Raw genomic sequence first — 14,623 nt, forward strand, 5'->3', positions numbered from 1 at the left:
ACGACTGATGATGATGATAGAACTGTTTTATATAAGAGATCTACAGAGCGAAGAGAACCTTGCTCTTGAACAGAACGGGAGAAAAGAAATTTATTGCATGCCATCTATGTCTCTTCTCCAGTTTATTGATGTTCGAGCAGCATCTACTGCAAACTTGGCCCCCTCCTGGATATTGTCCTTCTCGTCTAGAGCATGAGAGCCGTAACAGAGCCAACCCAGACATCAACAAGATCAGGCCGCGTGGCCTAATGGCTAAGGCGCTAGATTTCGGTCCTCAGCAACTGATCCCTCTAGAGATTCCAGGTTCGACTCCTGGCGTGGTCGATTGACATAGCTGATCCACTTTGTTTTTGCACTTCTCTTCTCCTTCCTGGAAGGAAGACGAGGACTATCTCTTGTCGCTTGGTGCAAAATGAGAGATAGAACAAGCAAAAATGTGGTTCCGCCCGGGATCGAACCGGGGACCTTCTCGGTGTTAACGAGATGCCATAACCAACTAGACCACGGAACCTGTGATCTTCGAGATTTATCTCTTGGCGATTGTTGCTTGGGGTCTCAGTATTGGGCTCCAAGTTCCCGAAACCGCGAGGTATTTGGAGTATAGACCATTTTGTTCACCTGGAAAAACAGTCGCTGAACCAGTATTGAAGGAATACACATCTATTCATACCCGTACCATACGCCTGCCCATGATATTAGACGCCTTCCGTCTCACTAAAACGAGTTACCAATGTCATCCCAATCAAAGTTATCCATGTCCTGAGTATCGAATCCTTCAAACATGGCAGCATCCCCTGAAGGATCCAAGCTTCCTCCATCATTGGCAGATCCAAGCCCCAAATCAGATGGTACACCACCCATACTGACATCAAGAGTCAAGTTATCGACAGACATATTGTCACCCTGGACACCTGAAGCAGCAGCAGCCATGGCATCTCCAAGTGCAGCGGTGTCACCATCGAGGTTAAGAGACATGTCTGCAGTTTGAAGCATTCCTGGAGGCTGGGGTATGATCATCTGTGCTTCGACACGGCGATGTAGACGTACAACAATCTCAGCGAGTGCTGGGTCTTTCTTCTGCAGTTTCCTGCAGCCTTCAGCTTCGACTTTGAGAAGGTCACGAAGACTACGCTGACGCTGGACCGGTGGAAGCATGTTGCCGTTTGCATCGACAACTGCGGGGGCATCTTTCGCTGCGTCAGGTGCACAGATCAATGAGATAGCCACGTCGTAGACAATACTGGCACTTCCAGCCTCTGTGTGTTGTCGAACCTCTTCCAAGATAACATGCAATACTCGTTTAGGACCCATTATCTTCAAAGCGGCCAAGATTTGTCGATGGGTATAAGAAGTCGGCATACTGTTCATAGCGGGATGAATACTCCAGTGGACAAGACCTTGGATGGTAAGTTTGATGGCGCTAGAGAGACCAGTAGGGGGTGTAACAGTCCAAGACTCGAGTTCATTGAGATCAGTTCCCCCTGTCCGGCGTGACAATGGAATGCTATCTTTGAGAGTCCGCAGAAGAGGCTCAATGTCTTGGTTCTTAGGATCTCGACGTTGATATGTTCGCAAAGCATGCTCCAAAGGCTTTGCAATGAGATTTTTGACGGATGAAAGCATTGTGCTTGCTTCTCCGGAGATAGAGCTTGGAAGGAGGATGAGTTGCAAGATCTTGATGATGGACTTTTGTTCCTTTTGGTCGATCCAGAGATAGTCCGCCAGGAATCGAATAGCCGGGACAAGAGATGGTAATAAGAAGGTATCCACGAGGTCTGTTTCGTCAGCATGAATCATCTAAATGGCAATAGTACTCACATTCTATGCCTCCCTTGAGGCTTTCATCGTTGAGATAGCCATGCGTGTATGCAACGACAATACTCTGGAATAGGGGTGCCACGACAAGATAAAACTCTTGCGGGGGACAAGATGACATCAACTCATCACCAAGGCCACCGGCCTCGGTATCAAAAAGTCCATGGATCCACCCGTTGAGATGATCATTCTCCCTCTGCGTGAGCTCATTGCATTGTCGTCCAATGTGTCCTCTGCCAATAATCTTAGCGACCCAAGAGTCGGGGCTGGCGATGCCACTGTCTACTGCGGTTAGGTTATATCGATAGGTGAAAGCCAAAACAAGCAGCAGAACGGCACCAAACTCCTCGTACACAGGCTGGTACTCTTCTTGATCATCTTCATAACGCCAATTATCAAGAAGTTGACACAGAGGTTCAAGGATGTTCGGCAGCTTCTCGAACAGAAGAATGACGTCTAATGACTGGGGCTTTGCGGCAAGTTGACTGCATAGTACTTTCAACGACATTGTTTCCTTATTATGGCATGATTGTCGTAGCACCTATGACTGTTAGAAATAAACAATCGACGAATGAAGCTACTTACCTCAACAAGTGCCTGACAAACTGCACCGACATTGCCGTCCATCTTGTCGAGTTCCCGAACGAGCCCCTGGATCTTTTCGGTATCAGACAAGCAGTCTTGCACAAGCTTGTCTTTGGAATGCTTCTGTAGAGATGGTTCGTAGGAAAGGGAAATTTCTCCCAGAATCCTCTCCACGTGCTCCCTTTGCACGAGACCATGCAGTACACATGCAGCACAAAACTCTTCCCTAATACTTTCAGTATAAGGGTTGTTATTTCTAGACTCGTCAAACATGAGTGATGCTGTAGGAAACAGGCTTGTGTCCACGTGGCTTAGTGCCTCTGTGATGCAGAATTCAGCCGATGTGCCTGGGAAGCCAGGGGGCAACAGCTGATAGAGAAGCAGAGGAACTTTGTTGATCAAGAATGATCTCAAAAGGTGGGCGTCTTTCTGTCCCTCATTGCGGAAAACAGCGTTGGCCAAGATATCAAAAGATGCGAGAATTAGATCGATGGCACTTGATTGGATATCTCCTTGATACTTGTTGCTCATGTACGAAAACAAAGCATGGTCATCCAAAAGAGGGCGTGCAACAAGCTAACAAATTAGTAGAGCAACAAATTCATAGGCATTAAACTTACCGCGGCATTCAGATAGATGTATAATCCTGCTCGAGTGTTGCTGACTGGAATCTCTGCCACGACAAAATTGTCCAGACCAACAGCTGAATCAAGAAGTTCGTCCATAGCAGCATTATTAGCTTGCTTCTTCTTATCAGCAGGATCAGAGCTGGCAAGGATCTCCGTTCGAAACTGCTCGAGCTTGTCTGTTATTTGCGGCACGAGCTGTAACGTTGGCACAAAGTTTGCCAAGCTGGCAGACATTTCTTTCCGGACGTCTGTACTAGTCAGCATGAGTACAATCGAAGAGCAATCGTATTACCTTTGGCAATTGGTTTGCTCACAGCTCCGACAAGGATATCATTCTCACACATCCGCAGTAAGAGTGCGACCAGAGCTGCCCTCGACGACTCCATCTCGTCCCGTACCTGGGCTGTGTGCAATTGCTCAAGCATATCGGCCGCAAATGCAGTCGTAAAAAGAGCCATCCATTTGGAAATGATCCCTGTCATATCCAATGCCGTTTTTGAATCTCGTATGGCCTTGCCTTCTACTACGGACTTGGTGATCCCATAGAAAAGTACCTCTTCAGCCCAGTAAGAGCTCTTCCATCGAGTAATCTTCTTTTTCTGTTCATCTTTCTCTTTATCGTCGCTTTTTTCGTTTTCCTTTTCGTTCTCTTTGCCCTCGTTGGCATTGGGTTGTTGTGCATACGCATGCAAAGATGAGTATTTGTACAGCGCTTTCAGTATTGATGGTGCATCGACATAACCGAGCCTCGTAAGGACTTGTAAATAGGGAGGGATTCGAGGGTCGAGGCTATTATCGTTTGATGGTTGAGGGCGAAGGAAGAAGTCGGCGACGAGGGCGGGAGGTAGAGGATGTTGATCATGGACAAGTCGAACGTAATTCTCGAATTTCTCTGTATCGAGACGTTCAGAGATACAACGTGCGACGAATTGAGACCAATATTCTATGGCCGAGCGCATTGCTTCTGCGGCTGCTGCGCGGGAGTCCATGGCGAAGGGATATTCGTATCGATGATTAGATGAATGGTCGCGAGATCGATCTATGAACAAAGGAGCCTTGGATCGCGTCCATAAGGTGATACCGCAGGAAAGACACCCAGCTTATTCAATAGTGTTTAATATACCCAGAAAATCCAAAGTAAAGATATTATAGTGGCGGAGAATTGCTCTCCCAGCGTCGGCGCATAAACTTATGTGGATGTAAAGCTTGAGCTGTCGCGGAGTCGATGGTGTTGACTTTGGTGGGTCTCACTTTGGCGCGGATTTATTCCGCGCTGAATAAGACTGGCAGGTCCATCAACTTAGATAAATCCAATTACCATAACTACCAAAATATCAAAAGAAATTGCAGTCTTACCAAGTCTTTCATATTATGTTATCACTTCTGACTACCTTACCTATAAGTTCCGCGGCTTAGAAGTGTGACAGTCGTTGATAGTTAAATGCACACTGATGGGGCCATTACCACTACATTTACTGGTTGAGAGTTCATATACCACATGTCGAGCTGTCCGAATTCTCTCCATCAAACGGTTAATTCTGATCCTAGATTTTCTTTGTTACGCCAGGCTCAATCTCCTCCAAAATCCCAATCAATTCCTCCCAGACCTGTCTACACATCTTCTCCCCATCATCTCCCTGCAAAGTCTTTGGTAGTTCATGAAAAGCGCCGTTAGACATAAACTTTCCGTTCAAACTCTCATCTGCAAACGCTCCAGCCAGCAATGCACGGGATCCCACCTCCGGAGTCCGTCCAAAAAGCGCAAGAAGGCCTGTAAATATAAGGTTGAACGGGAAGGGCGTGTTATTGAAGAGCGGCGTGCTGCAGAAGCCAGGATGTACGCCGTTGACAATGATATAGCCTTTTCCAGATGCCTCAATAGCTTTGGCAAGTTGCGTCATGAATATGAGTTGAACGAGTTTTGTCTTGTTGTAGTGTTCAAGGACGCTGGTCTGCTCATCAAGAGCTTTGACGATGTTTGGCTCTTGTGCAGGAAGGCGACCCTAGTACAGTCAGTATCGATTTGATCATTCATAAAGAACTCACCTCAAATGCAGCGTCAGAGGACACAATCACAATATGAGGAATAGTGTTAAACCTCGTCGACGTCTGTCTCAGAGCAGGAAGAACAAGAAGCGTAAGAAGAGCTGTAGAGATGACATTGACGCTCAGCATCGACTCGTGCCCTTCGATAAGCTCACGCTTAAAGAGAAGAAGACCCGCATTGTTGATCAAGACATCCAGTCGGTCTAACTTATTGACACGAGCTGCAAACTCGCGAACACTATCATGCGACGCAAGATCCAAGTGCCAGACCTCGATGACATTGTGTTTTCCAGTTGTCTCTTCAATATCTTTCTTTGTATGTTCACCTTTTTCAAGATTGCGACAAGCGAGAATGACTTTAGCAGCGTTGAGTTGGGTAAAGTGTCGCGCTGCCTCAAGGGCAATACCTTGGAAATAGTCAGATGCAGGCAATGAAAGACGTGAGGATTCAATTACCGCCATTCCCGCCAGTGATTATAACTACTTTATCTGTGCAATCTTCTTCTTGTGGTGGTATTGTGGTGAATTTGCCATGGACCATATTCAACAAGAACGACATTTTGGTTGGTGGGCGTTAATTGAAGCGAACGCCAAGACAAAATATGGGAGTGTAGTTCAATTGGTTGACATTGGAGCCGACCGTGTTTGTAAGGATGATGATTATTTTGTCAAATGGGATGATGAAGCAGTGAAATTCGGAAGTTGCTGCTGACGAATTGTTTGACAGGTCAAAGTCAGCCGAAGATTGGTTGCATTGGTCCCCTGTCTGTACATACGCACTCACTGAACACAACTTTATATTGTTACTCATTGCTAGATCAATAGTTTCTACTCTTGCGGGGGCCGAAAACGAGGTAGGTTCAAGTACTAGAGGTCTACCATTCTATATGAACAATATTAGCTTGATAGACGGCGCTTTGAGGCTCAGCGATTGTGAACTGAATGAAGACTTCATCACTGGTAATCCATCTTGATGAGCTCCATTTCAGTTCAGTGATTATTAATTAAAATTGAAATCTATAAAATGATAAAAACACAGGGGAATCTCAACACTAAACAAATACCAGGATATCTCCGCATCTCAAGTAACAGCCCTACTTCTCAAAAACCGTCATCATAGTCCTCTTACCCGCCGCCCAACCATCAGCATAATCAGTACCCAGATATCGCCCCTTGGCCCACCAGATCATGATACTAAACAGCTTCATGGTGCCCATCTGGCCAGTCGCCCGGCTTCGACCAAGGGTCACAGCAAACAGTGGCTTATTGGCAGGAGTATACTCGGGAATGTGGCCGCCATCGATATGGGTGGGAAGATTTTTGAAAAGATGTTGTGCCTGTTTATCTGCCATGCTAAGCTGCGAGTTCTCAAGGTTGCCAGCGTCTCCGATGACGAAGATGTTCTTGTGGCCCTCAACTTGAAGATGGGTGGTCTGCTTAACGAAGCCATTGCTGTCGAGAAGGTTCTTGGGAACGAATTCGGTGTTGGGAATGGTGCCAATTGCAGGGAGATAAGCATTTGCGGTTATCTTCTTAGTCGTTCCGTCGGCAGAGCGAACCTCGAGGATGGTGTCTGATCCTGAAGGTGTTGCGCTGATGACAGTTGACTTGGGCATTGTCTTGACCTTGAGCTTCTTGAGTTCCTTGAGAATCTGCTTGCGAACCCCGTCTGTCGCAGGAGGAGCAAGAGGGAGATCGTCAGAGTAGATGAAGATGACCTCCTTGGTTCCGTGCTGAGAGTACTCGAAGCCAAGTTCACCGGCAGTCTCGGAGCCAGTGAGACCACCACCAGAAACAACAATAGTCTTGGCCTTGCTGATCTGATCTTGGATTTCATGCAACTTCGCCTTGGTAGCTTCAGTAGATCCGATATCCTTCCAGATCATACCATCCCTCGTTCTCGAGCCAGTAGCGATAACAAGAGTGTGGTAATTGACCTCGCGAACAGTAGCACTGCTGTTAAGCTCAACACTGACGAGATTAGAATTAGTGTCAAGAGAAATAGCCTTGCCCTGGATCCATTCAAACTTGTCGGAAGGATAAGTGCTGAAGGTAGTTTCCAAGGGAATGAGAACCTTGTCGTCGGAGAGTTGGCCGGGAACAACGACACGAGGCATGGCGACGGGCCAGTGGAAGTGAGTATTGGGTGAAACGACGACCATCTTGAGATCTTTGCGCTTCATAACGTGGTTGACCATTGTTTGACGGATCACGGGAAGGGCGGCAGGGCCTGCACCGAGGACCACGATGGTTTTGACGTCTGTCATTGTGATAGGTTGTTGTTGTTGTCGAATATTAGTTCTTTGTGAGAAGATGCAATTGCAATAGGTACTGCTTAAACGTGGTTGTAATGTGAGTGAAGATGCTTCATTCAAACAGGTCGTAACTCTCTACCTATATACACAATGCAACTCAACTACCCTCCATCCCTTGCTTTCTCAGCAGATTAGAAACCAACAATTACCAGTTAACGCGCGCACAAGCCCCGTCTGAAAAAACAATAAGGTTAAAAGAGCATTGCATTTTTGCCCCTGTTTAGATTAGAAAGACCAAATGCTGCGCGCGCGGCAGATGTTGGGGAGCTGGTGCGGAAGACCCCATAAATCATGGCCGCCAGCCAATAGTATTGCTTAACGCTGGTTGTCCCCTCTGCCGCCGGGGGCTTCGGAGACTTACATGCGCTGTGGCTTTGGCTTTGTCAGTGGATTAGATAACTCGGCGACGGGTTCTATTAAGACGCCGAAAATATTGAACTTTAATTATCATGACAGTAAGACAATTTACATGTGTCACTCGAAGCTCTGGTAATTTCACAGTCGACATAGTTTCTATGTCTCTGCAGTTGTAAGTAATAAGCAATTGAAACATGTGTAGAGCGCTCAGAACCTATACAGAACCTTAACAACTAAAGAGAATAAGAGTCCTCCTACATCAATTAGATCTAGACCCTGCATTGCTAAGTTCGAGTCGGTTGACAGTTGGCACATAGCCAATAGCCAAGGACCCTGGCTGCTGAACAGGGAAACTTGGCTTCGTGGCCCACCTCATGCTAACAACTTTAAATCAACAGACGAATAATAAAGAATAAAACAATTCGTGATTCAATGCTCGAGATACCATATCGACCGGGCTGATGTTTAATAGAGAGATGAGTCATGTATCTCCCAGAATTACAGGTTTACTGGTTTACTGGCAACCTAGTTCGTGAATCCCAAATGCGAACATATCATCAGTGCTCTAGGTTAGGCGAGCCAAGTTTCCACCATCGTCCTGGTTTTAACTCAAATTGTCACCTATGAACATCACTGTGATGGATACATTCAACATCTACTCATAGCTTACAGTCTGTAGTGTGCGTCTATGGCTGCGATAAATAGTTCGTGACTCTCTTTGTCTCGTGGCTTTAGTTCCTTATTTATTGGTAAACTTGACTTACTCTCATGAACTTCAAGCTAATATTCAGTTACAGACACAAAATTTGTTCCATTGTAATGGCTGTCAGATCGAGCCAAGAGGAGCAATACTTCTATTTGACATTATCGAACTTGATAAGATCGTCGAACAAAATTGCACGTCATGATCGTGATCTCCTCACTTGTCAATTTCAATCGTCGTCACTTCTCTCTTGGCCTGACGCTTATGAGGAGCTGTTGACGATTCAGTAATATGTCATTGCCAGGTTACTATGGGTATCATGAAGACGCCGAGAAAGTCACTGCAACTACTCATCAAGAGGGTTTCCGCTATTATACCCCCTATGACAACACAGCCGTTATGGTACGTGATCTCGATGCTGCGCACTTACTTGTCATACCCTACAGCGTCACCAACCTAACAAAGCGGCCCGAAAACAAATATCCGAATAGAGATAATGTTATCGAGATCCTGTGCAACGCCCGTGCGTGGCGACGATGGGTTGCTGACTCTGTTCAATATGACCCGTCTCAGCTTGCATGGGTAACCTTCAACGTAATGCCAGCTGAGATCACGTCGCAAAAACAACCAAGTCGAGACCGCGGTGACATATCCCCTGTCCTCCTACCATCAAGAACTGGTCGACGGGGATTACTGAAGCTTTGTCCGGAAGAAAAACCCCAGGGGTGGTGGTACGGCTCAAACGTCATATCCATGGGAGGCGCTGTAATATGATGCAAAACTTCGCCGCAAGGCAACCACTCCACCGTCGCTTTGACTGGGGATCGTAAGCAACTTACCAAAGCGAGAATTGACAGGCGGAAGTGATATCAAATTATTGTTCGTTGAGATTGCGTAGTTGATCACTCCTTATCGAGGAGGTGAGAGGGATTGGTAGAGGATTCGAGCGAGCTCCCAACTCTAGGGACCAACTACCTCACGTGAATGACTTCCCTTCACGACTTACATGGCAGCTGCCATCTGCACAGTCGTTTCCAACTACAATTGGCAGCCCTGTAAATTTGGCAGGGCCTCGAAACTCGTAATTGATAATAATTCAAGACTGCAGGACTGTTCCATCAGCAGCCATTTCAGTTCACCAACCTGAAGCGGAGCCATCTTGCATCAGACAGAACCTTATGTCATATTTCCAGACGACGTCAAAACAAACATCAAAGCAAGGATGTGATGCGGGCTCTAGACGAGGGTTGGGGGACCCATTCAAGCTAGGAAAACATCGATGGGTCAGGGTTTAGAACGGCAAAAGAATCTCTCCGAGTGACAGAAGTTCTTTCGTAGGTGGCATTGATGATTTTCGTATCGAACAACAGAGTTGGAAATGCTGTGTCGTCATCACGTGTCACGACGGCTGATCAGAGGCGACAGCATTAGCAGATGCCTTTTTGAGTATCGACACTGCTGTAAGGGGTCCAAAGGGCAGAGATTTGGAGAGTGCCATCCAGACCTCGAGATCACAGGCTTCTGTTTGGTCAAAAATCAGGCCAAGAAGCCGTTTGGCAACACAAGCTTGTGGGGCATAAAGTAAAGCTCTAAGAGAGTTTTGACGTCTGTGACAGCTGAAGATAGCTTCAGGCAAGGAACCAACAAAAAGACTGACGTCGAACGCAGCCTTTCCGTTTGGTTGTCCCTGGTTGGCTAATGACGCAGATGGCATGAAATGTCGGTGATATCTCTAGCCTTGTGGGTTAATGATTATCTCTGCAGCCTGCCACTCTGGTCTGCTCATGACGCTGGTGCTCCCTAGACGTGCAGCGTATAACAGAGGCGAAACGGTGCTGAGGCGAGATATGACGGTGTACGGTAGCGTTGTGCATCTTCCTCTCGGGAGCCTCAATCCTGAGAGTCTCCGTTTTCCTTTTTCCTTTCCCTGTTGCGGAGAAAAAGAAAAAGATCCCTGTAAGAGGTGACATCAGCAAGCGACTCTTTAGCGTGGCGGCTGAGTGACCTCATTGGCGCACCTGTTTCACAGTAGAGATCCATGCATGCCGTCATTGGCCCACTTGACTCTCAACCACAATTTCCCCTTTCTCTACTGGTTGAGCGGCATAGCACACAGTTTTGGTGACAATCCGACGTAATAGCAATTTTCTCTCCGTTTCTACACGACTTAGTCCGTTTCCGTGGCGTTTAAGGAGTGCCAGAATACACAGGGGGTTGCACTCTCTATTGAGTGCCGACGTCAACAGATGATTCATACCGGGGGCGTGTTCTGCAACCTCTTGAAGATCTAGGGTCTTCATGTGCAATCATATCTCATAGGTTCGGTGTGATGTGCACCGAAATAAGATCGGGGAAAGTGGGAATAACCTCACTTCAAAAACTTTGTTTAAGGGTAGAGTAACATCTGCTGGTCATCAACAAAGCAAGGCTTTTCGGATTTTGGCTGCGTGATCAACCAGGTATGGGGAAATCAGCCGCCAAGAGGGAATTTAGGTTTTGGACCATGGGATTGTCGCAGATTTCCCATAGTGTTGGGCCGATTTCACCCTCTTGTCTAATTCCGTCACTCGGAATGGATCCAGTGATGTGCGCCTCCCGAGAGCATATCGGGCTCTCCCCACGTCGATGCTACATGTTTGAGCCTCAAAGATTATCTTCTGCCATGAGACCCAATGAAATCTGAAACTTGTGGCTCTCGATATACGCCAGTGCTTGTCGACCTCGAGATCTCAGGCACTTTGCTTGAGGCGTTTGCCAATTTGGAGTAATCCCATTCTGATCCCCCCGGACTATAAGTCACTAGAGAGCGACACCAGAGCCGGAAGAATGCCAGCCCGAGAGCTGCAGTGATGATCCCTGTAATTCGGCTCTTAAGGGTCCTGTCTTGGCAAAAGGGTCAGGCCTGGGCGAACCGTTGCTGCTTTCAAACAGCCGCGTGACCCGCTCTATGAAGCTCGTGGTCCCTGGCGTGGTCTCATGGTCTCGGAGCTGAACAATCATTCAGCGGAGTTTTGCTTAACAAGCGGGCGCAGTTTGTGGTAAACTTTGTTTACTCAGTGGCATAGGCTACCATTTCGCATTGTCTCTTCGTAAGAGGTATTATTTGTCGTAAGAGCGCATGTTTCTCAGACCATAATGCCTCCGCATGTATCATTGCCCCGTCTTTTGGCTTGGGCTTCGAGACATGACTTCCAATCACCCACCACCATAGTCAAGCAATGATACACGAGATGACTTCAGTGCCGGGACCGGATCAGCAGGGTCTTTCTGTATTTGCGCTGTTCCCCATGCCACTCGAGATTGATGTGAGTTAAGCTCTTTGCAGGGGTTTTGTTGATTAACAAAGAGCAGAGCGGAATACAGTAACGGTCGTACTGTAATCATCTCATTCCTGCACGTAGCCTCACCTCTCAGAAGCTCTGAATAAAAAAAGTGGCGATGGGGACAGGACCCTGAACAATGGACTTGAGCAAATCAGAGAAGACTTCGTCAGGCTGCAGGGATAAACCGACGATCTCTCCTAAGCTTACAGCGGGCTTCAGTAGGGACTCGTCAAGCTACGCCATTGACATGCGCTAGAGGACGACTATCTCTGACGATCAGTCGCTCATAATGGCATTACATTGGTCTGAGCGGACTGTTGATCCCCTCTTTTTCGTTGTGTTCTAGGGACATTTCCCGCTTTGAGAAGACAAGAGAGGAGAGGTCAAGTTTGTCTCGTGCTTGTTGATGGTATCACGGTTAGGGGATGTAAGAAAACTTGAGACCTCGACCCAAGTGACAGAAATACTTAGACAAGTTTAGGATAGTTTATGATAATTCATGATAATTTGAGGTATTTTTGTATAAAAGTCCCTTACCTTAAGTTATTTTCGCACCTCATCAAAGGTCTCAAGTCTTTTGGCTTTCCTAGGGACGGGTATGACATCCGGGCCATGAAGTGTGTGTGCGAGAGAGAGACACACACAGAGAGGAAAAAGAAGGGTCCATCCATGATGATGATGATGGGCTACGGTGCCACTCACACCACCACACACCCACTTATACGCACTAACATCGGATGCCACACCCCATTACACAAGTCGAATCCACCGTGACTGCATTTTCAAGGGACCCGGGGGTGGAGGCTTCAGGCCCGGTGGGCTTGGACTTGGGCCTGGGCTTACAGGTACCCAGCCCGCTCCGCTCCTCTCCTTCTCGGCACTGCTGATGTGCATTCTCGGGCTGTAGAGTTTGTGGTATAATAAGACCCTAACATCCCCCTCTCGATTTTGGTTTTCATCATCGATTATCACAAACAACAATCACAACAACAGCTACTCTTCAGCCTCATTATTAACCGTCCCCTTTGAAGCCGGCGCTTACCACTAGCCTATTCAATTCATCAATTCGACTCTCTTGCTTCAGTCGATAATTCATAATTCATAACTCATCACACAACTCAACCTCATCTCAACCACTTACACACAAACACCACAAAACACCTTCATCATGCCCGCTCGATCAGACTACGGCTCCGTCTCCATGTCCATGTCTCCCCCTCCTCCTACAAACCTCTCAAGCTATTCCCGCTTCATGCACGACCACACAAAGCGTCAGATGGAGGCTTCCGGTGCTAGCCCACCCCCAACCAACGCTACTGCTCAGCGCGCCCGTTCGTCTGGCATGACAAACGGCCACACAAGCCCCAACTACTCATAAATCATGACGAGGATACGACATTACTAGAACTCCACTCTCATCATGAGTTCTATTTCTCATTGTTTTGTCGTTCTGCCTTGGCTGTTGCGGCATGACATCAATCGCGACGTCAATGGTGGCGAAGCTGCCCAAGCCCCTTCAGAGCCAGGGCCTCATCATCAACATTTTTCTCATGTAACAGCAACACATCTTTCCGGCGTACTGGTGCCTAAAAAGATCATTTTTATATGACGATATGGCCTATTTTCAGAGTTCTTTTTCTTTACAAGCAAACACGACATGCAAGGCGTTTGGTCGAGGGTTTATGAGCTGCGAGAGTAGTAATGTAACATAGTGGGAACAGGGACACACAGACATTAGTGGAGGAAAGGGATATAGCTCTTAGCTATTTGCTGCGACTAGCGGAATGATATATGAACGAATTATCAGATCCAACACTTCATTCTCTTGATGCTTAATTAAATACAATGTGACTCCTTGCTTGCGCCGAAAACCCTGTAATCATCATTACAATTAAATGTTTATTTACTTCATGACGACTTCTTTTTGATCCCCAGGGCAGCTGCATGGTCCTTCTTCTTCTTAACCGCCCTCTTGAAGGTTGCTGGGGCTTGCGGCTCAATGGGTATTTCTTCTGGTTCAGCAACCTTCGCAGAGCTCTCTACCTGAGCTCGTGCCGCAGCGAATGCTGCCTTGGCTGCTTCTTCGTCCTCCTTTTCCTGTCGTTCTTTCTCTTCGTCTTCTGTTCGTACGATAGTATCTACAAAATCCACACCATCTTTCTCGGATCGGTTGATGCGTGCATTTCTGTGTCGGATTTCGTCCAAGGCATCGGCGGCGGCCATCTCTCGTTGAGCATCCTGGTTCTTGGCTTCTAGTTCTTCCATTTTGTCCAATTCTTCCTCGCCTGCGGCTTCCGCTTCCTCCCTTTCCAACCTGTCCAGACGTTGTTCGACGCTCTCGTCCTCAGCCGCGCGATTCCTCCACGGCTCATTGTTCCTCACCGCTCCACTGACTACAACGTAGTCTTGGTTCTTTGGGTCGGTCTTGATGATGATCTCCGAGCTGCAGGATGAGCACCGGAAACTAAGCTTAACAATCTGTATACCTAGGTACTTTTCGTCTGGCGGAGTCTCCTTGCGAGCGTTCTTCTTCAAACCACGATTTGAGAAGGCTCCACAGCGTGTGCAGCGCATAGTAAACTAGAGAGGGACGTTAGCGTTTGTTGCAATACTATGGGCCTTTGAGGGTAAAGACCTACTGGACACATTATGCGAACCTGCTGAATGCGAGGTCCAGAGTTCTTGGGACCACGACGACGCTGAAGAGCGCTCGGGTCAAAGTCGGGAGGGTAGTACTTCTGTAGTACTTTGCGTTCCGACATCGTGGGCGAGTTCGGAGAGTGAGGGTTTCAAATGAGGCTCAGTTATATCTGGAAGCGCGATTATAGAGAAAAGCAGCCGGTGGTGGCA

At 47.3% G+C, this 14,623-nt stretch overlaps 6 protein-coding genes and 2 non-coding genes across 8 annotated transcripts; 3 read left to right on the plus strand and 5 right to left on the minus strand.

The window, feature by feature from the left end:
- Positions 1-234: 234 nt before the first annotated feature.
- Positions 235-324, plus strand: BKA55DRAFT_t33. Its single transcript has one exon. It is a non-coding gene; the product is annotated as a tRNA-Arg (tRNA).
- Positions 325-437: 113 nt separating this feature from the next.
- BKA55DRAFT_t47 lies at positions 438-511 on the minus strand. The gene has a single exon. It is a non-coding gene; the product is annotated as a tRNA-Val (tRNA).
- Positions 512-521: 10 nt separating this feature from the next.
- BKA55DRAFT_151186 (mediator complex, subunit Med5) lies at positions 522-4,227 on the minus strand. Its single transcript, XM_046184944.1, has 5 exons — positions 3,322-4,227; positions 3,021-3,277; positions 2,401-2,976; positions 1,819-2,356; positions 522-1,775 (listed from the first exon to the last, which is right to left on the minus strand). The coding sequence occupies exons 1-5, from the start codon at positions 4,016-4,018 to the stop codon at positions 715-717; spliced, it is 3,129 nt and encodes a 1,042-aa protein (XP_046054585.1). The 5' UTR covers positions 4,019-4,227; the 3' UTR covers positions 522-714.
- A 152-nt stretch (positions 4,228-4,379) lies between these two features.
- On the minus strand, positions 4,380-5,801 carry BKA55DRAFT_553223 (uncharacterized protein). The gene is made up of 3 exons (XM_046191510.1): positions 5,532-5,801; positions 5,076-5,482; positions 4,380-5,032 (listed from the first exon to the last, which is right to left on the minus strand). The coding sequence occupies exons 1-3, from the start codon at positions 5,632-5,634 to the stop codon at positions 4,574-4,576; spliced, it is 969 nt and encodes a 322-aa protein (XP_046054586.1). The 5' UTR covers positions 5,635-5,801; the 3' UTR covers positions 4,380-4,573.
- Positions 5,802-5,821: 20 nt separating this feature from the next.
- BKA55DRAFT_553225 (uncharacterized protein) lies at positions 5,822-7,435 on the minus strand. Its single transcript, XM_046191511.1, has one exon. The coding sequence runs from the start codon at positions 7,340-7,342 to the stop codon at positions 6,170-6,172; it is 1,173 nt and encodes a 390-aa protein (XP_046054587.1). The 5' UTR covers positions 7,343-7,435; the 3' UTR covers positions 5,822-6,169.
- A 1,306-nt stretch (positions 7,436-8,741) lies between these two features.
- Positions 8,742-9,224, plus strand: BKA55DRAFT_533573 (uncharacterized protein; the record flags this gene model as incomplete). The annotated part of the gene is made up of 1 exon (XM_046189491.1): positions 8,742-9,224. One exon carries the CDS (start codon positions 8,742-8,744, stop codon positions 9,222-9,224), a length of 483 nt encoding a protein of 160 aa, XP_046054588.1.
- A 3,369-nt stretch (positions 9,225-12,593) lies between these two features.
- Positions 12,594-13,579, plus strand: BKA55DRAFT_553230 (uncharacterized protein). Its single transcript, XM_046191512.1, has one exon. It carries the CDS (start codon positions 12,942-12,944, stop codon positions 13,149-13,151), a length of 210 nt encoding a protein of 69 aa, XP_046054589.1. The 5' UTR covers positions 12,594-12,941; the 3' UTR covers positions 13,152-13,579.
- A 102-nt stretch (positions 13,580-13,681) lies between these two features.
- BKA55DRAFT_684049 (CWC16 protein) lies at positions 13,682-14,535 on the minus strand (the record flags this gene model as incomplete). Its single annotated transcript, XM_046198583.1, has 2 exons — positions 13,682-14,353; positions 14,413-14,535. The coding sequence occupies 2 exons, from the start codon at positions 14,533-14,535 to the stop codon at positions 13,682-13,684; spliced, it is 795 nt and encodes a 264-aa protein (XP_046054590.1).
- Positions 14,536-14,623: the final 88 nt, after the last annotated feature.

The sequence above is a fragment of the Fusarium redolens genome (genome assembly GCF_020744475.1).
Source record: "Fusarium redolens strain MPI-CAGE-AT-0023 chromosome Unknown BKA55scaffold_2, whole genome shotgun sequence".
NCBI classification, from domain to species: domain Eukaryota; kingdom Fungi; phylum Ascomycota; class Sordariomycetes; order Hypocreales; family Nectriaceae; genus Fusarium; species Fusarium redolens.